This window comes from Platichthys flesus, chromosome 2, assembly GCF_949316205.1.
Source record: "Platichthys flesus chromosome 2, fPlaFle2.1, whole genome shotgun sequence".
NCBI lineage: Eukaryota > Metazoa > Chordata > Actinopteri > Pleuronectiformes > Pleuronectidae > Platichthys > Platichthys flesus.
Genome location: NC_084946.1, coordinates 13304881 through 13319766, shown reverse-complemented (window position 1 = coordinate 13319766; position 14886 = coordinate 13304881). Strand labels below are relative to the sequence as shown.

General features: G+C 45.1%; 1 protein-coding gene across 3 annotated transcripts in view; it reads right to left on the bottom strand.

The window, feature by feature from the left end:
- srgap2 (SLIT-ROBO Rho GTPase activating protein 2) overlaps positions 1–14886 on the bottom strand; it is a 49923-nt gene that overhangs the window by 5657 nt on the left and 29380 nt on the right. For all 3 annotated transcript variants that reach the window (XM_062398552.1, XM_062398559.1, XM_062398567.1), the window contains exons 3-17: positions 12251–12413; positions 9141–9203; positions 7390–7605; positions 6878–7006; positions 5774–5995; positions 5593–5694; positions 5306–5503; positions 5110–5194; positions 4580–4607; positions 4232–4262; positions 2936–2996; positions 2639–2716; positions 2381–2515; positions 2183–2288; positions 377–601 (exon numbers count right to left, since the gene is read on the bottom strand). In XM_062398552.1, the coding sequence (XP_062254536.1) occupies positions 377–601; positions 2183–2288; positions 2381–2515; positions 2639–2716; positions 2936–2996; positions 4232–4262; positions 4580–4607; positions 5110–5194; positions 5306–5503; positions 5593–5694; positions 5774–5995; positions 6878–7006; positions 7390–7605; positions 9141–9203; positions 12251–12413 (1842 nt within the window). The remainder of the gene's footprint in view (positions 1–376; positions 602–2182; positions 2289–2380; positions 2516–2638; positions 2717–2935; positions 2997–4231; positions 4263–4579; positions 4608–5109; positions 5195–5305; positions 5504–5592; positions 5695–5773; positions 5996–6877; positions 7007–7389; positions 7606–9140; positions 9204–12250; positions 12414–14886) is intronic.

The following is a 14886-nucleotide window of genomic DNA, read 5'->3' as shown; positions in this document are numbered from 1 at the left end:
CCCTGAACAACTGCTCTGACTGGCAGTAATCATAATAACTGGAGCCGAGGCTTGTTTTTACAGTGAATTTCAAAGTTGGTCGTTATGTGTGCATTGTGGTGCGTGGGCGTTGGTGTGTGTGTTTTGTGCTCCCCTTGGCTGCTGTGGTCAGAAGGTACTTTAATCTCCTATGTGATGGAGGGTAAGCTGATCCTCGTGGCCCCCTGGCCCTGAGCAGAGCAGACAAGCTGAGCCCCCATCACTCTACAGCGGCCCCTGAATCAACCCCCTGCACCCCCTCTGCCCTTCTAGCTCCGTAGATCAGACCCTACATGAATTTTTTACTCCTCAAACTCCCCTCTTATACATCTACCTTCCGTTTCCCCCCAGCTCTTACCAGAAATCTTCTCCACTTCCAGGGATGATGTAGATGGGGCCCTGCAGGTCCTGCTGTCCGGAGAAGATGGTGCTGTGGTGGATGATGATTGTCTTGATGAGCTCGTTGACGTGGGCCTGGCAGGAGACCTGGTCGTTGCCCTCTGGGACAGACATCAGGGTGGGGCCGAAACAGATGGCCAGGTTGTAGGGGTCCATCATGTTCTCGTCGCTGTACTGAGACAGGCTGAGCGGAGGGGAAAGCAGAGTCATTCAGAGGGCATCGTGTCATCACTTTCTCTTAAACATATAATAACGATGTATATACAAAACTGACTACCCACACAAACAGCCATGAAAGGTCATTTTTAGCTTACATCACCCACAGCTTGTAAATAAGCTGTGATCTGCGGGACTCTGACTGCACAAGTTTCAAAAGTAAACACTTTCCAAACCCTGCCTCAATTCCTCTGTTCATTTGGATGATGTGGCGATGGAGAGACTGATGATGTGTCTGTGTTTCGGTGTGTGAGAAGAAGCAGGAGCCTTCAGGAAGCTCCTCTGTCTCTGGCAACACTTGGTTTACCCAGGAGTCTCAAGTTTCAGGTGTCCTTCATCTTTCACTCCCTGTTGCTACCTTCCTTTACTCAAAGGCTTTGCCAAGGTTGTTGGGGATTGATTGGACAGTGAGGAATGTGTGTTTGTATGCGAGTCTCAAACTGATGGATAAGAATAAACTTTACCAAAACTACACCAAAGCACACATTCAGAAAAATACAATCCCCTTTAAATCTTTGTGACACGGGCTCGTATATGTGTCTCTTTTTGAACTGCCTCCAGGGGCGTTGCAGCAGGGCAGGCAACACAGGCAATTGCCTGTGGCCTCGAGCTGAGAGGAGGCCCCAGAGAACGGCTGATCCACTACAACGTCGGTTTTGTGAAAACCCCCTTAAATTCTACGATTGTCTGTGTACAGGAGGAAACAGCCTAATGAGGCCCCATGCCAATAGCTTTCTGCCTTTTGCTTGAATACTAGAATGTCTATCATGTATCCCGGGTTGATTTGGTTTGATGCCGGGCCCCCCTGGTCCCTTTTGCCTGGGGCCTCCCGAGTCTCTTGAGACGCTCCTGACTGTGACTGAGAGTAATTATTTTCTCATCTGTCCAAGCTGAGTCTTCTTTTGGTTGAGTTCATCCTTGTCTTTTTAAAGAGCTAGTGTTTGTGGCTGATGTGAATCCCCATTGAGACACTATATGTGTTGTTGGACCATACAAATAAACTTGACTATAAGTGGGAAATAAACTTTCACAAGAAGTAAAAGCTTCCTGTTCAGTGCTGCAGGGACAGAAACAGTCTTTACAGTTTAGACTTTAATTAGGAAGATTTTCCACATAGGTTAAAGGATGTTTAGACTTGGTGTGAGAAGGCCAAATAACCACATTCTGGTGTTTATGAAACTATTGTGAGTGTATGGCGTAACATTAGTGCATCAGAAAATGCTCCTCAGTGCCTGAAAGGTTGTGCATCAGTCTATGTTACTTTTACAAATTGCTCACAGTGTCTAAATAGCAGCTATTTGTGTGAGATCTTTGTTAATCAAAACTCATGAAACCTGTGACAAATCACATTGTTTGGGCTCCTGCACATGTTATCTTATTAATAATAACTTTTGAGTCAAACGTTTGTTTGTTGAGATTGTCACAAGTTTTTAGATAATTTCTGTGTTATTTTTCACCAATTAGTTTCCTAGTGTCTTAACCTGTGTGTGTGTGTGTGTGTGTGTGTGTGTGTGTGTGTGTGTGTGTGTGAGTGTGTCCTGCTACTCACTAGTTGAGGAAGGCGAACAGGTATCTCATGAGGACGAGCGTTTTGCTTGGTAGAGACTGCAGAACCTTCTTAACGTGGAGCGCCCGTTCATGGAGGCTCTCCATCGCTAGAAAAAGAACAACGCCATTATGCCAAGGAGATTATCAACACAATCGAGGGCAAGCCCCAAAAAAAGAGACAAAAGTATGCAACACTTACAGACACAGGATATGACCTCATGAAAGATTTCTTTAGGGAAGAGGGCGTGGTCCAGCCCTCTAAAGTAGAGCTTCAGGACGCCAGCAATGGAGTCCATGTCGTGGTCATTCTGGTCCCCTGCCAGCGGGTCCTCACCTACGACCGGATGAGCAGCGAGAAAGAGGGGGGAGGAGGAGGGCGAGAAAAAATATATATAAAGCACATGGTAAAGAGATTCTCCTTAAAATACTTGTTGTTCCTGTTGGATCCTAGTTGTACCTCTCTCAAATGCATTCTTGATGTCGTTGACTTCCACCTGAGAGCCCGACACTCTGAAGATGCCCTCGTGCTGCAGACCTACACAGATGCAAACAAACACCCTCCATTCATTTTTCAGAATATGTGCGTGTATTTGTGGATATTTAGCATTTTTGTTGCTTAAAGCTGAGAGGTTCTGGTCAGATTCCCAATTTCATTTAATCCAGAACCAATCACACATGACAAAGCACTGTAACCAATCAACACACAGGGAAAGCCGACACTAAACCTATCACTTCACTGAAGAATTTCGCTCACCATGGCGACTGATGAAGCGGATGCAACTCTCAACCATCAGAGGAATGGCCTCACCCGAGTCCTAAATGGGGGGGGGGGGAGAAATTACTGTAAGTGAAGGAAGAGACAGGAGACTGGTGCGGACATGACACACTGTGCACTTCTTGTCAAGAGAATTTCCACACACGTCTATGCACACACATGCATCGGTGCACACATTGAGGTGGAGTGGGTATCAGACATGGGGGAGAAAGGGTGGGCACAGCACCCAGCTGTTGCTAGGAGACAGGGCTTTTCCCTATTCCCTTTGTTTGCTTAGGGTTTCCAGAAATCACTGAGAGGTGATGGCTGTGGAGTGCAGGTTGAACAATACATGTACAGAATTGTTATGTGAACCCAGTCGTGGTTTTATATGTTGACTATGAGACCAAATATTGAAATGAACCGTTGATTTCTCTGTGAAGTGAGAGCTCATAGGTAAAACATACACTCGCCCACAAGAGGGAGCCGAAAACATGAGATTCTCCAGCTGAGCACCTTTAACGGTGTTATTTCAATTTGCCTGACAACACAACTGCAGACCAGCTGATTCTGATGTAGCTATGGACATATTGTATTAAGTGTATTCATCAGAATAACCAAAAAGCGGTCAACATCTAGATACTGATGCATCCTGTGGGCCGAGGATACTGTGAGACAACATGTGGCATGAGTTACAAAAACAATTATAGCTTTTATAAACAGCAACGGGTCGGGGCCGGGCATTTTGAGGAAGTATAAGAGGAAGATAAAAGAAAGATGAGGAAGAGGAAAAATGAACTTTTCAAGATGCAGTTTTGTTGACAAGACATAAGCAGAGTTATTGTGCCTCATCCAGGGTTTGAAGTACAATCTTAGACTCTAAAGGCAAGTGATGATCTGGTGATGATAGTGCTACCTGCCAGGTAACTTCACTTCACACATGATGTTACATGACACTAGGTTTACAGGTTTCTACTCAATTGGGCCTTGAATTTGGTGAAGTTCTTGCACTTACGGTTGATTTGCTATGAATTTTCTAAGTTTTAAACTTTAGACTGTTGTAACGCCACAATCAGGTATATTGTCCCCCATTGGCAAAGGACTGGGCCTATGAGCTAAGTTTGGTTTATTTTCATGCATGGATTTCCTTCAGAATAATAATAATAATACTTATTATTATTATAATTATAATAATAATAACATTGAGACAAACAAGAGGGACCAGCAACACATCAGCCAACAATCTCACAGACACTCAGACACAAACTAACGCACAATCTAATGACAGATAATTACCTGATTCCGTACTGTTGAGTTTCTCCGTCCACTACGCAGAAGGAGAGAGGGGAGAGAAAGTATCAGCACTCTGTCATTATGTCTTCAGAGAAAGTCTATTTATGCTCACCACTCTGGTAATGCTCTATTTGTACACTCATGCACATGTGTTGAGAATATCTATAAACGGTGAGCGGGAAATAATACCCCTGCTTGCCAAGAAATCAAGCTTAAATGTTGCTATGGTATATGCAAGTGTGTGTGTATGTGTGTGTGTTTGTGTGTGTGTGTGTGTGTGTGTGTGTGTGTTTGTGTGTGTGAGTGTGTGTGTGTGTGTGTAAGCATATTTCCTTCCTTCACCACACCTACCTGGCAAGGCAACAGTCAGACTTCTGACCTAAAAGAGGGAGAAACAGGAAGACAGGGAGGGGGGGGAGCAAGGGAGCAAGGGGATGATAGGAAGAGAGAGAGAGAGATACGTGGTTGTAGTAGAGGCAGGACACATGAGGAAACAGCTTCAGATGGAACAGAACACGGAGCAAACTTCCCTTTAAAGCTTCCATTTTCCTGTAAGCTTGTGGAAATACATCCAGCCCCCCCCCCCCCCCCCCCCCAAAAAAAAAATACACTCCCCCCCCCCACGTAAACATACAGCTGCATCCACATATGGCCGCTGTCACTGTGACCTAGCCCTGCACACACACAGCTTGTGATTATCAGATGCATTAAAGTCATTCTGCTTCACTGCATGGGATGTGATATGTCCCGAAGTGCCGCTCGTTTTCTCTGATGTGCTTCCTGCCTTGCCCGGGGGCACCAGACCTTTCCTGAACCCATCTCCCTCCCGCAGGGACAACATCTAACACGGTATGAAGGACACTCGGGCCGTCCCCACTCACTCTCTCCAAGGGATTTCTGGATGAGGTCATGCTTGGAGTCCAGTCTGGTGATCAGGTTCCTGCCTTCCAGAAACTCTTTCAGCTTCTGCAACACACAAAGACACGCACACATGAGCCCTAATTCGAGAGGACTATACTTGCTTGAATTGATCCGATAAATGCTGAGAGATCCTCGATATTCGCAACTGCCACCGACCGTGAAGTAGAACTGCTCCGTCTCCTGCTGATTGGCCCGTCTCTTGGCCAGACTGGGCTTGCTGAGATAGGATTCGCTGAAAGAGGACTTGACAGATTCCATGCTGTTGCTGTGGTGGAAGCACTCGGAGACGTCATAGTCCTCCACGGTCACCATGTCTTGGATGGTGGACAGAGTGGCCTCCATAGTTTTCTTCACCTGTATGAAGACAGACAAGACAGTTACAAGGGGGCCGGGAGAAGACACAGATCAATTATTGTTGTTGGAGAAGCAGAACGATGTGACACCTCTTCATTCTCAATCTTGAGTGTGGACAGACGGGACTGCAGCTGCTGACACCTCTGCAGCAGCTCGCTCTCCAGTGGCTGCCGTGCACACATCATTCCCATCTACAAACACAAACATATTAGAAACGCTGAGGTTTGAAAACGCACTCCCTGTGTCTGAGTAAACCCACGCGCACTTTACCATGTCGCCCATGTGGGACTGGAACTCAAAGCGAGCTGGGGGGCAGAAGACATTGTTGTAGGTCTCCATCAGTTTCTGTTTGTCCCCGTTGGGCTCCAGACTCTCTGCAGCTGACTCCAGTGTCTCCAGGCCCGTGTGTTTGGACGTCTCCACGTTCTGTTCTGCAGATAGGTAGGTCCTCAGGGCGCGATGCAGGCTGGCATGGTAGCCCAGGTCACAGCACTGGCACACACACACACACAAAGACATATGAATACATGGCCTGAAAGGTAAGCATTGTGGGTATGGAATGAAATTTGATACAACGTTGTCATCTTGAGTTGTTGGATTTTTGAGAGAGAGAACCAGAGGAAATTCAACGCAAGTTGCTTCTGACATTCAAGCAGTGATAATACATGTTTTTTCTTCTGCAACACCCAGCTCACATGCTAACATTTACAAGTGGCAGCTGCCCAATACAATAACAATGTTGATCTGTTATTCTCCACAGCAAAAATGTGAGATCAAAAACATACACGGGTTGCTAGCTCCCTAAAGGTTTCATGACCCACAGGTTTACATTTTCTCCAGGTGGTATCAGCCAGACTGATGTAAAGCAAAATTGTTATACAAATTAGGGAGGAAAACTAATATTGGGAATAGCACTAACTGGGGTTGGTGGCACTAACACGCTTATTTAACAAACTGTGCTCTGATAACAGAGTGAGGGAATAAACACCTGCCATCCAGCAGGCAGTGAAATGTTACTATCAAGCAGAGGATGAATGGTTTCCATGACCGCTCAATGTTTTGGACACTGGCCGTCTATGAGGGAGAGGAAGAGGAACCAATCGCTTTTCATTCAGAGCACTGGAGCTAATGTGAAAAGACTGGCTGAGGGGCCACCACAGGCTCAAACTCAGGGAATCACACACACACACACACACACACACACACACACACACACACACACACACACACACACACACACACACACACACACACACACACACACACACACACACACACACACACACACACACACACACACACACACACACACACACACACACACACGATTGTTAACTGTTAACCCACTGAGTAACCAAGAGTGCTTATACTCACGTCAATGATGTCGGAGAGGTCATGGATGTAATATTTGAAGACACAGCCATTGGTGGCTTCGAGAGCTAGCAGGTACTCATTCCGGGCCTTAATGGCCTTCAGCTTGTTCTCCGTGTACTTAGCTTGTCTCTGTTAGGAGAGAGAGAGAGAGAGAGAGAGAGAGAGAGAGAGAGAAACAGATTGAAAAAGGAGAGAAGTAAAGAAATGAGACAAGAATGAAAAGAGCAGGGTAATGACACAGAGAGAGAAAGAGAGAGCGAGAGGAAAGGACGGGAGAGGGATAATAGGTGTTGGAGTGAAACGCCTCAGTATTGATTATGGATAATAATAAGTGTTGAACCATGTAGCTGTGACAGGCCCCAGCTGTAGTCGACAAGGTTAGCAATGAGCCCGTCCTGCACCCATAAATCATTTATCAGAGACGCGCATAAGTCAGCATGACAACAGGTGGAGCGCTCGGAAACAGCTCTCCACCATTCCCCCCCTCCCGAGACAGACCAGGCTCCGCTCACCTTCTCCTTCATCTTCTCGATTTTCTTGACACTGGAGCGTCGAACAGGTTTGTCGTCGGACTTGATGTTGGACAGCGTGTCGGGGGAGCGCGGCGTCTGCCGGTCGTCCTGTCGCCCGGAGCGGCCCATCTGCTTCTCCTCTTGCTTCTCTGCGTCCTTCAGCTTGGACTCAGCATTGATGCTGTCCGTGTTGTACATGTGGTACGTCTTCATCACCTGGGAACGAGAGGACATCTTGAGATAAATGTAGCTACACGAGCGTTAATGTGCGTTTTCCCAGCGAGTCTCCTCCCTCGGCCCTGACTCTGGATCACAAATGGGATTATGGCGTTCAGCATTGTGAAAAGAATGGAGCACTGAGGCCTCGGGCACTGGCAAGAAAACACCATAGCAGTCAATGAGTCACAGACAGAACCCTCTCTACTGTACAACACTACTGTGCCGGGACGTGGTGGTATGACTCAAACATGATGAGTTAAACACATGAAACAATGTGTGTGCAGTGTCAGCCTTATTCTGATGACCACCACCAGGAGCCATCATTATATTCCTTAAACCCTCCTCAAAACACTACAGTGAGAAACTGGCCTGTCTGCGAGTAGGCATGTGAGAATATTCGCGTCACTCAAACCAGATCTATTTCTGTCTCTGCCCATACAGTGTAATTACAGCTCAAAACCTGCTTTTATGGGCTGGCTGAGCTGAGGCTCGACGGTTGCTGCTCCGAGCCATGATGTAGTAAGAAACTCTGCCCACAAACACACACTGAAACACACACCGACTGCCTCAGTCCTTTTGGCAGCCCCATGGACATGTGTAACCAGACACTGGGATGCCCCTGACAGCGTGAGAGGACCAAAACAACAGACTGCCAGTGATTATGTCTGAAATATCAGCAATCACTTCAGACTGTTGATTAGTAGAAATCTGCACAACAACATCTTTCAGAAACACATCTACAAAGAGTGTGTAGGCAGAGTGGTGCTGTGGGCTAAATTCCAAGAACATTAGTGTATAGTGGGTTTCACTTTCACAAACTTTTAATTCAAACTTATTTTAAATCTGACCTCATGATGCAGCAAACTGTAAACTTGAAGTTATTTAAACACTAGAATTCATCTGGAGATGAATACGAATACAAACATTCAAAGAAATCTATATGATACTTGAGATATGTGTTATTGAAAAGAAAAGAAAATGAATAAATTTCTGTACAGAACTGCCTGGCTATTCAACAAATACTTTATCGATAAGTTCCTTCAGTACCAACAGAAAGCTAAAAGCTTCACTCCTAAAATGATTATAACTAAAATGGCTCTTTAATATCCGTGTCGTGATTTTGTTTAATCTATAAGCTATTGCTGATTTACCTCTGCCACAGAGGTTATTTTTTCTCTTTTGTTTGTTTGTTTGTTGATTAGGATGTTTGTTTGTTAGCAGGATTACACAAAATCAAAAGAGCATATTCCCAAAAAAATTTCGAGGGCAGATGTGGATCAGGTGGCCGATCTAAGGTTATTTCCCCCCCGCTTACTAGAACGTTTTGAGATAGGGCATCTTTCTGTTTTCCCAGGGAATAATTCATGGATCCCGATGAAACAAGTCAGACACAACTGATTTCTATGAGTGTGTCCTGTGAGCCTCAGACTGCTGACTGTGGCACCACAAGTGCAACGCTCATCCCACTGAGAGTCACAACACCTACTTATGGATTCACACCATGCGAGTGTCATTGCAAAGGCGTCGCTTACCGTGTAAAGCTCGTTGAGAACTTTCATCATATCTTCCTGCAGCTGTACGCCAACCTCTTTGCTCTAGAGAGAAAGAGAGAGAGAGAGAGAAATAAAGACACATTAAGTTCAATGAAACACTGAAACCAGTTGCTTAGTGTCCTTACTCGCTGCTTCTACCAGGTGCCCATTTACATGCTGTGTTCATATCTCTGTCTAACTAAGGACGTGCATAGCCACTCGGCCATGTGGTCAACCGACAGCCCCATCATCAATCAAGGGTGAGAAAATCTGGCTGAACAGGACTAGGTCAGTCGCTGGAACGAGCAGAGTGATGGTTGACTTGATGGATGTGGAGTTAGAGGAGGAGGCTACAGATACTGATCACTACATGATGGCAGGGAGGCAGGGGGAGTGAGACAGGGGGGAGCAAGGGGAGGGGGGGGGGACGGGGCCAAAGACCGGGCAGCAAGAAGACAGGGAGTAATACAGGCGGTACCATCCTCCAGGCATAACTGCAGGGAGCTACTAGTGATTTCAGCAACCCGCACATCAGCTGACTCCTCACACATTCATATCTTGTCTCATACGTTTTGCATTTTGTCTGAATCTTATTGAAACAATTTAAGGTAGGGCTGGTATGTTGTTTCTGACACACTTTTTATCTTGTGTTTTTTAATCCTTTGAAAAAAATCCGGTGACTATGGAAAGAGAAATAAATGGGAGACATATATGTGGCAAATAAAGAGAAAGAAACGAGGCGCTCGAGCAAAATGGTTAAAATGTGAAAAGAAAGAGAGAGAAGATTTTAGCCGGCACATGCTGAACATCTGTCTTCTCCTGGAGGAGGGCAGAGCAGGGACCCGGATAGCATCAGGGTGTCAGAGGTGAAAGGTTTAAAGAAAGTTGTGATAAGAAAGAGAGTCTGGGCTTATGGAGGAAAAGGAAACAGAAAACATAATGACGAATGGATGTTGCAGAGGGAGAAAGCGACAGGAGGAGAGATTTAGGGTTCTGAAGAAGGAGGTAACAGGATAACTGAGGTTGTCCCGCCCTCGCTCTTTTAAGTGCCGCAGGAAGCTCATATTGGGTGACAAGAAGCCAGATTGCAACCAGTCAAAGAGCAACGGGCCATGGCTGAGCCCTCCTATCTATCAACCGTTCATCTTGACCTTTGGACTTACATCCTGCCAGTGGCCGTCTAGCCCGGGTTCAGCAAGATCACAACTGAAACCAGCAACCAGCACACTTCATTAGCCCTGACGTCTGTGTGCTCATTCATGCTAAAAGACCCGTGACAACATCATATCCACACCCTCCACTGCACTAACAGTATCATTCTACCCTACTTTTCACACTGGCTGATATGAATGTTGACTTCTCTTATATGGCACATGGTGTTTGTCTCCATGAGTTGTGTGCGTCATGGCCTCTGGCACTACTGGTTTTCAGGCCTTTAACTGGAAATGCTATAAATGAACTAATTGTCTACTTAATTAACCAGCAAAGTATTATCTGTGTGTGTATGTGTGAGTGTGTGTGCGTTTGTGTGTGTGTGTGTGTGCGTGTGCATATAGCCTATTTATGACCCAGACATGAAGAAAGCAACTCTCGTGCCAAGGAGCAACCAGAAAAATAAAAATAGAAATCAACCTCCATGACTCAACTGAGGCTTAGAGCCAGAGAAAGAATGAGAAAGTGCTTTTTAATATTCGTTTTTAGTACTGGCATATCACAAGAGCAGAAGAAATAAAGTGGAGGCGTGTGTGTGTGTGTGTGTGAGAGAACCTGCGATCAGATGGTAAATGTAGTTCAAAGACAAATGAAAATCAGGAGCCTGAGCCATGACATTCCACTCACAGACTGCTTCACTTTCCACACAAACACGCGTATCTTGCAACACTTGTGGGGGCTCTCTTTGGATTACATTCTTTCCATCCTCACTACGTACTTTACTTAAATCTTACCCTAAAATTGAACCTGTGTTTTAAATTTTTTTCATTATTTAATTCAACCTGTAACCCAAAGTATAACCAGTTGAAATCAAAGCTGTACGAACTTATTCTTTGACTATTGCATCACCTTGTAAAACTTCTCTCACATCAAAACCTGTGAAGACCAGTAATGATGCATGAAGATCAAAACAAGATAATGACTATTTCCTGAACTCACTTTGCTGTGCTAAAGTTAAATGGATTTTAAGGTGTTGGGCCGGAACAGCTTCAATGCAACTCAGCATTGATTCTAGAATCAACCCTATAGGGATAGACAGCATTCTTCTAAATGATCATCCCTCAGCAGCTGCCTTCAGGCATGCACTGAACTCCTGGGAATGGCCTGACATTTTTTTGGAGGGGCTTTATGTGAGAACGCCAATGTCTGACGTCGGTGTCAATGTGCTATAAACAAAAGCATGTGATTTCAGCCACTGAATTTATACGTTTACTGCCTCCTGCATGCTTTAATGAGACTTCATCCCTCGTTCATGTCTGAAAGATCTGGTGACTGCCATTCAGTGACTGTTCAACTGCCTTATGAACGGGGGCATTGTCATCCTGTGTCTCTGCTCATTTTTAAGGTTTTCTTTTCTAAATCAAATCATGCCGCTTTAATGCAGCATGTATGCAGTATTTTTGTATTAGGTTTAATATGTCCATCCTGGAGATGAACGTCTGTCTCACAGGGGAGACCTCGGTCATGGCATTCTGGCTGTACCAGGTCACAGCAGGCTCTTCATCCACATTTCCTAGGTCTTGTCCCTCTCTCCTTTCAGTCAAGCAATGCAGAGATCAGAGGAGACAAGAATGAGGCTTCTGTATGAACAGACGGCATAAAGTCTCCTGGCCTCAGGTTCAGCTGACGTGCTGTCAGTCAATAAATAAGCCGAGACAGAAAACAGATGCTGGAGGGGAAAAATGGACAGTGCAAAAATGTGGCATGGATTATAGCCTATCAGGTTGTAGTTCTTCTTCTTTTCTCCCTCAGTGTTTAAAATGAGAAGCATCTTCTACCAGTTGAAAAAAAAAAGCCCGCTGCACACATGAAAAAGACTTTGAAAGACCTCTAATCTCCACACTGAGCAGATCGAACAAACCAATGTGAGTGAATTCCTGCTGTGTCTGTGTACTTGCCTTCTTGAAGAGTCGTCCTGAGTCCTCGCTGATCTGTGCAAAGCGGGGAATGATGTTGTTGAGGTAGAGGTCGGACAGAGTGGCGTGGTCGCGGCTCTCCCTCTTCACCTGGAGCAGTAACAGGTTCCAGCAGTTCACAGGAGACAAGATGCTCTGCTCCTTCCTACAAGCACACACAGAGACAGAGGGAGTCTTAAAATATAGTCAAAGACCTCTGAGCAAATGTTTGGATAACTGACGACGAGCGTGAAGTCGTCTTTATCTTCTAAACGTCCCGTTTCTTGCTCCTGACAGATGCACACAAACATGGAAAATGTGAAGAGAAGAATACTGCACAAAAAACCCACTACTCTGGACTGTTGAAAGATCAGACAAGATACTTGGAACACAGACAAAGAGTGTAGGGAGTGAATGCCCAGACAGATTTATTAAAACAGCCACCCTCTCTTTAAAAGACACATACACAACCACACACACACACACACACAGACACACACTGTGAATGAGCCAGCCCAAATGGGGGATTCAGCCAGGGTACAAAACCCAGCAGGAAGACGTAGGACTCCCCCACAAGCACAGCTGTCACAGAAACGACTGAGAGAAAAAGAAAAGATGGAGACGAGAAATTGAGACAGAAAGAGAGAGATTTAATGTCTCTAATGATTTGTAATAGTTTACTAGTAGTGTTTCATTGTCTTTCGTCAATAGCCGTTAAAGCCACTAGACAAAAGCAAGACTGTCAATGCCCTATTTACCCAACAACGCAGCCCCTTTATATGTGCGCTTAGTGTGTGTGTGTGTTACTGTGTGTGCTTGTGTACAGTGTGTGTTGTGGATGAACCACGAATGATCTAGTGGCTAAAATGGATTATGAGTGAGTGTAAATGGATGAAAGGTCTTTAAGAGCAGCTTTAACTGGATAAAGAGCAAAGAGCCACAAGGCATTTACATCACAGACACACAGAGACACACACACACACAGCTGAGGGTCAGGATCAGTAGAGCACTGACCCAAGCATACACAAGGTCAGACAGACAGAGAAAGTCTGTTTTACCAGGGGTGGAGATTAGGGGGGGTATCCGCACATATGTACATCTGAGTGTGTGTGTGTGTGTGTGTGTGTGTGTGTTTGTGTGTGTGTGTCCTTCACAGGCTACATTGAGGGACAAATTTCACACCAAAGACGAGTGGATTGGGGACTGTTTGTCTAATTGGGGCCCAAAAATGTGTCCCCACTTTGGAAGAGCAGAGGCAAAGGTAAGGGTTAAGCATAAGGGAAGGGTTGAGGTCAGTTGTGGCTCGGGCGGACCTGATGAGATTAGTCATGGGCTATGATGTGATTGGCTGGTACTGGCTGTCACTGGTCAGATGACTGAGTGTAACAACAATGACAAATTCAGGGAAAGAACAAGAAGAAATTCAGCCACACAACACGGAGCCAAAGCACCGAAACTCTCTCCGTGCTGCGTGCCAACCTCGAGTTGTAGTCGTGTGGGTACATGTGTGTTTGTGCCGCTCTACTGGAACTTCTCTCTGCCGTCTGTTTCTCTTCCGGCTTGTCTGTCTTCACCGTTTGCGCAACATCTTCTCCCACCAAAGCTGGGCCACAGTTCCTCTATTTGCTCAACTGGCCGGCTGCTCTGCCACCATGTGACATGTCGCCCTCGGCCCGCCACCGATCATCTCCATGGTGATGGCACTGCAGCAGTGGGTGAAATATAACCTCGCTCCCTCTGAGCCTCAGCTATCACAAGGTAAACACCGAAATGTCATTGGCCCCTCCAAAGGTCACATGGCGCTCACTGGGAACAGAGTGAGTCTTTAGGTCAGGTGACTCACATTAAAGGGAAAATGCTAAATGGTCGCTGACATTCAGCATCAAACTGCATAGCATTAAACAGAGCATCGCTGCCGGCGCTTTAGTACGAGTGAAGAGTAGAACTTCAATGAGCAGTCTAATAGTTCCTGCACTGACTGAATTGAATTTGAGGAGCAGCTGCTCTACAGAGTCTGAGAACAGCTTAAATGGATGCATGAAGACACAAGTCTCTGGTGGAGTCAAAGACATGTTTTATTACTTTCTTTAACATTGTTAGATTCTTTCATCTTGATGAAAAAAATGTGCATGTTTAGGGGACTGATATTTATAAGTGTGTGCAATTTGGTTCAGAGTTCAATACAAATCTGTATCTAGTTCATTTTAATTTGATTTAATAAGGGGACAGCTGGGCTTTGGCAGAGGTAATAAGGTATATATATATATATATATATATATATATATATATATATATATATATGAAATTTGGGATCAATTTGATTTCATCAAGATCCAAAGCCAGATTCATGTACATGTTCTAATGTAATCAAATCAAATATATTCTTGCAGATTATGTGAATGAAGAAAGATGAAGTTGAAACCAAAGATTATAGGGTATCATTGAAAAAATATGTATCAATATGGGGTAATGGAATCTTGCAATTCTCATTTTGGTAAAAGGTCAAATGAATTACGGGTCCATTATAAGAAGGAACATTATATTTTCACCCAGTGTTGGGCTGTGTTAATACAGCCTAACATGACATTTAACTATATTGGGAGTGTGTGTGTAGTTCTGTGTCTATGCATGTGAAACCA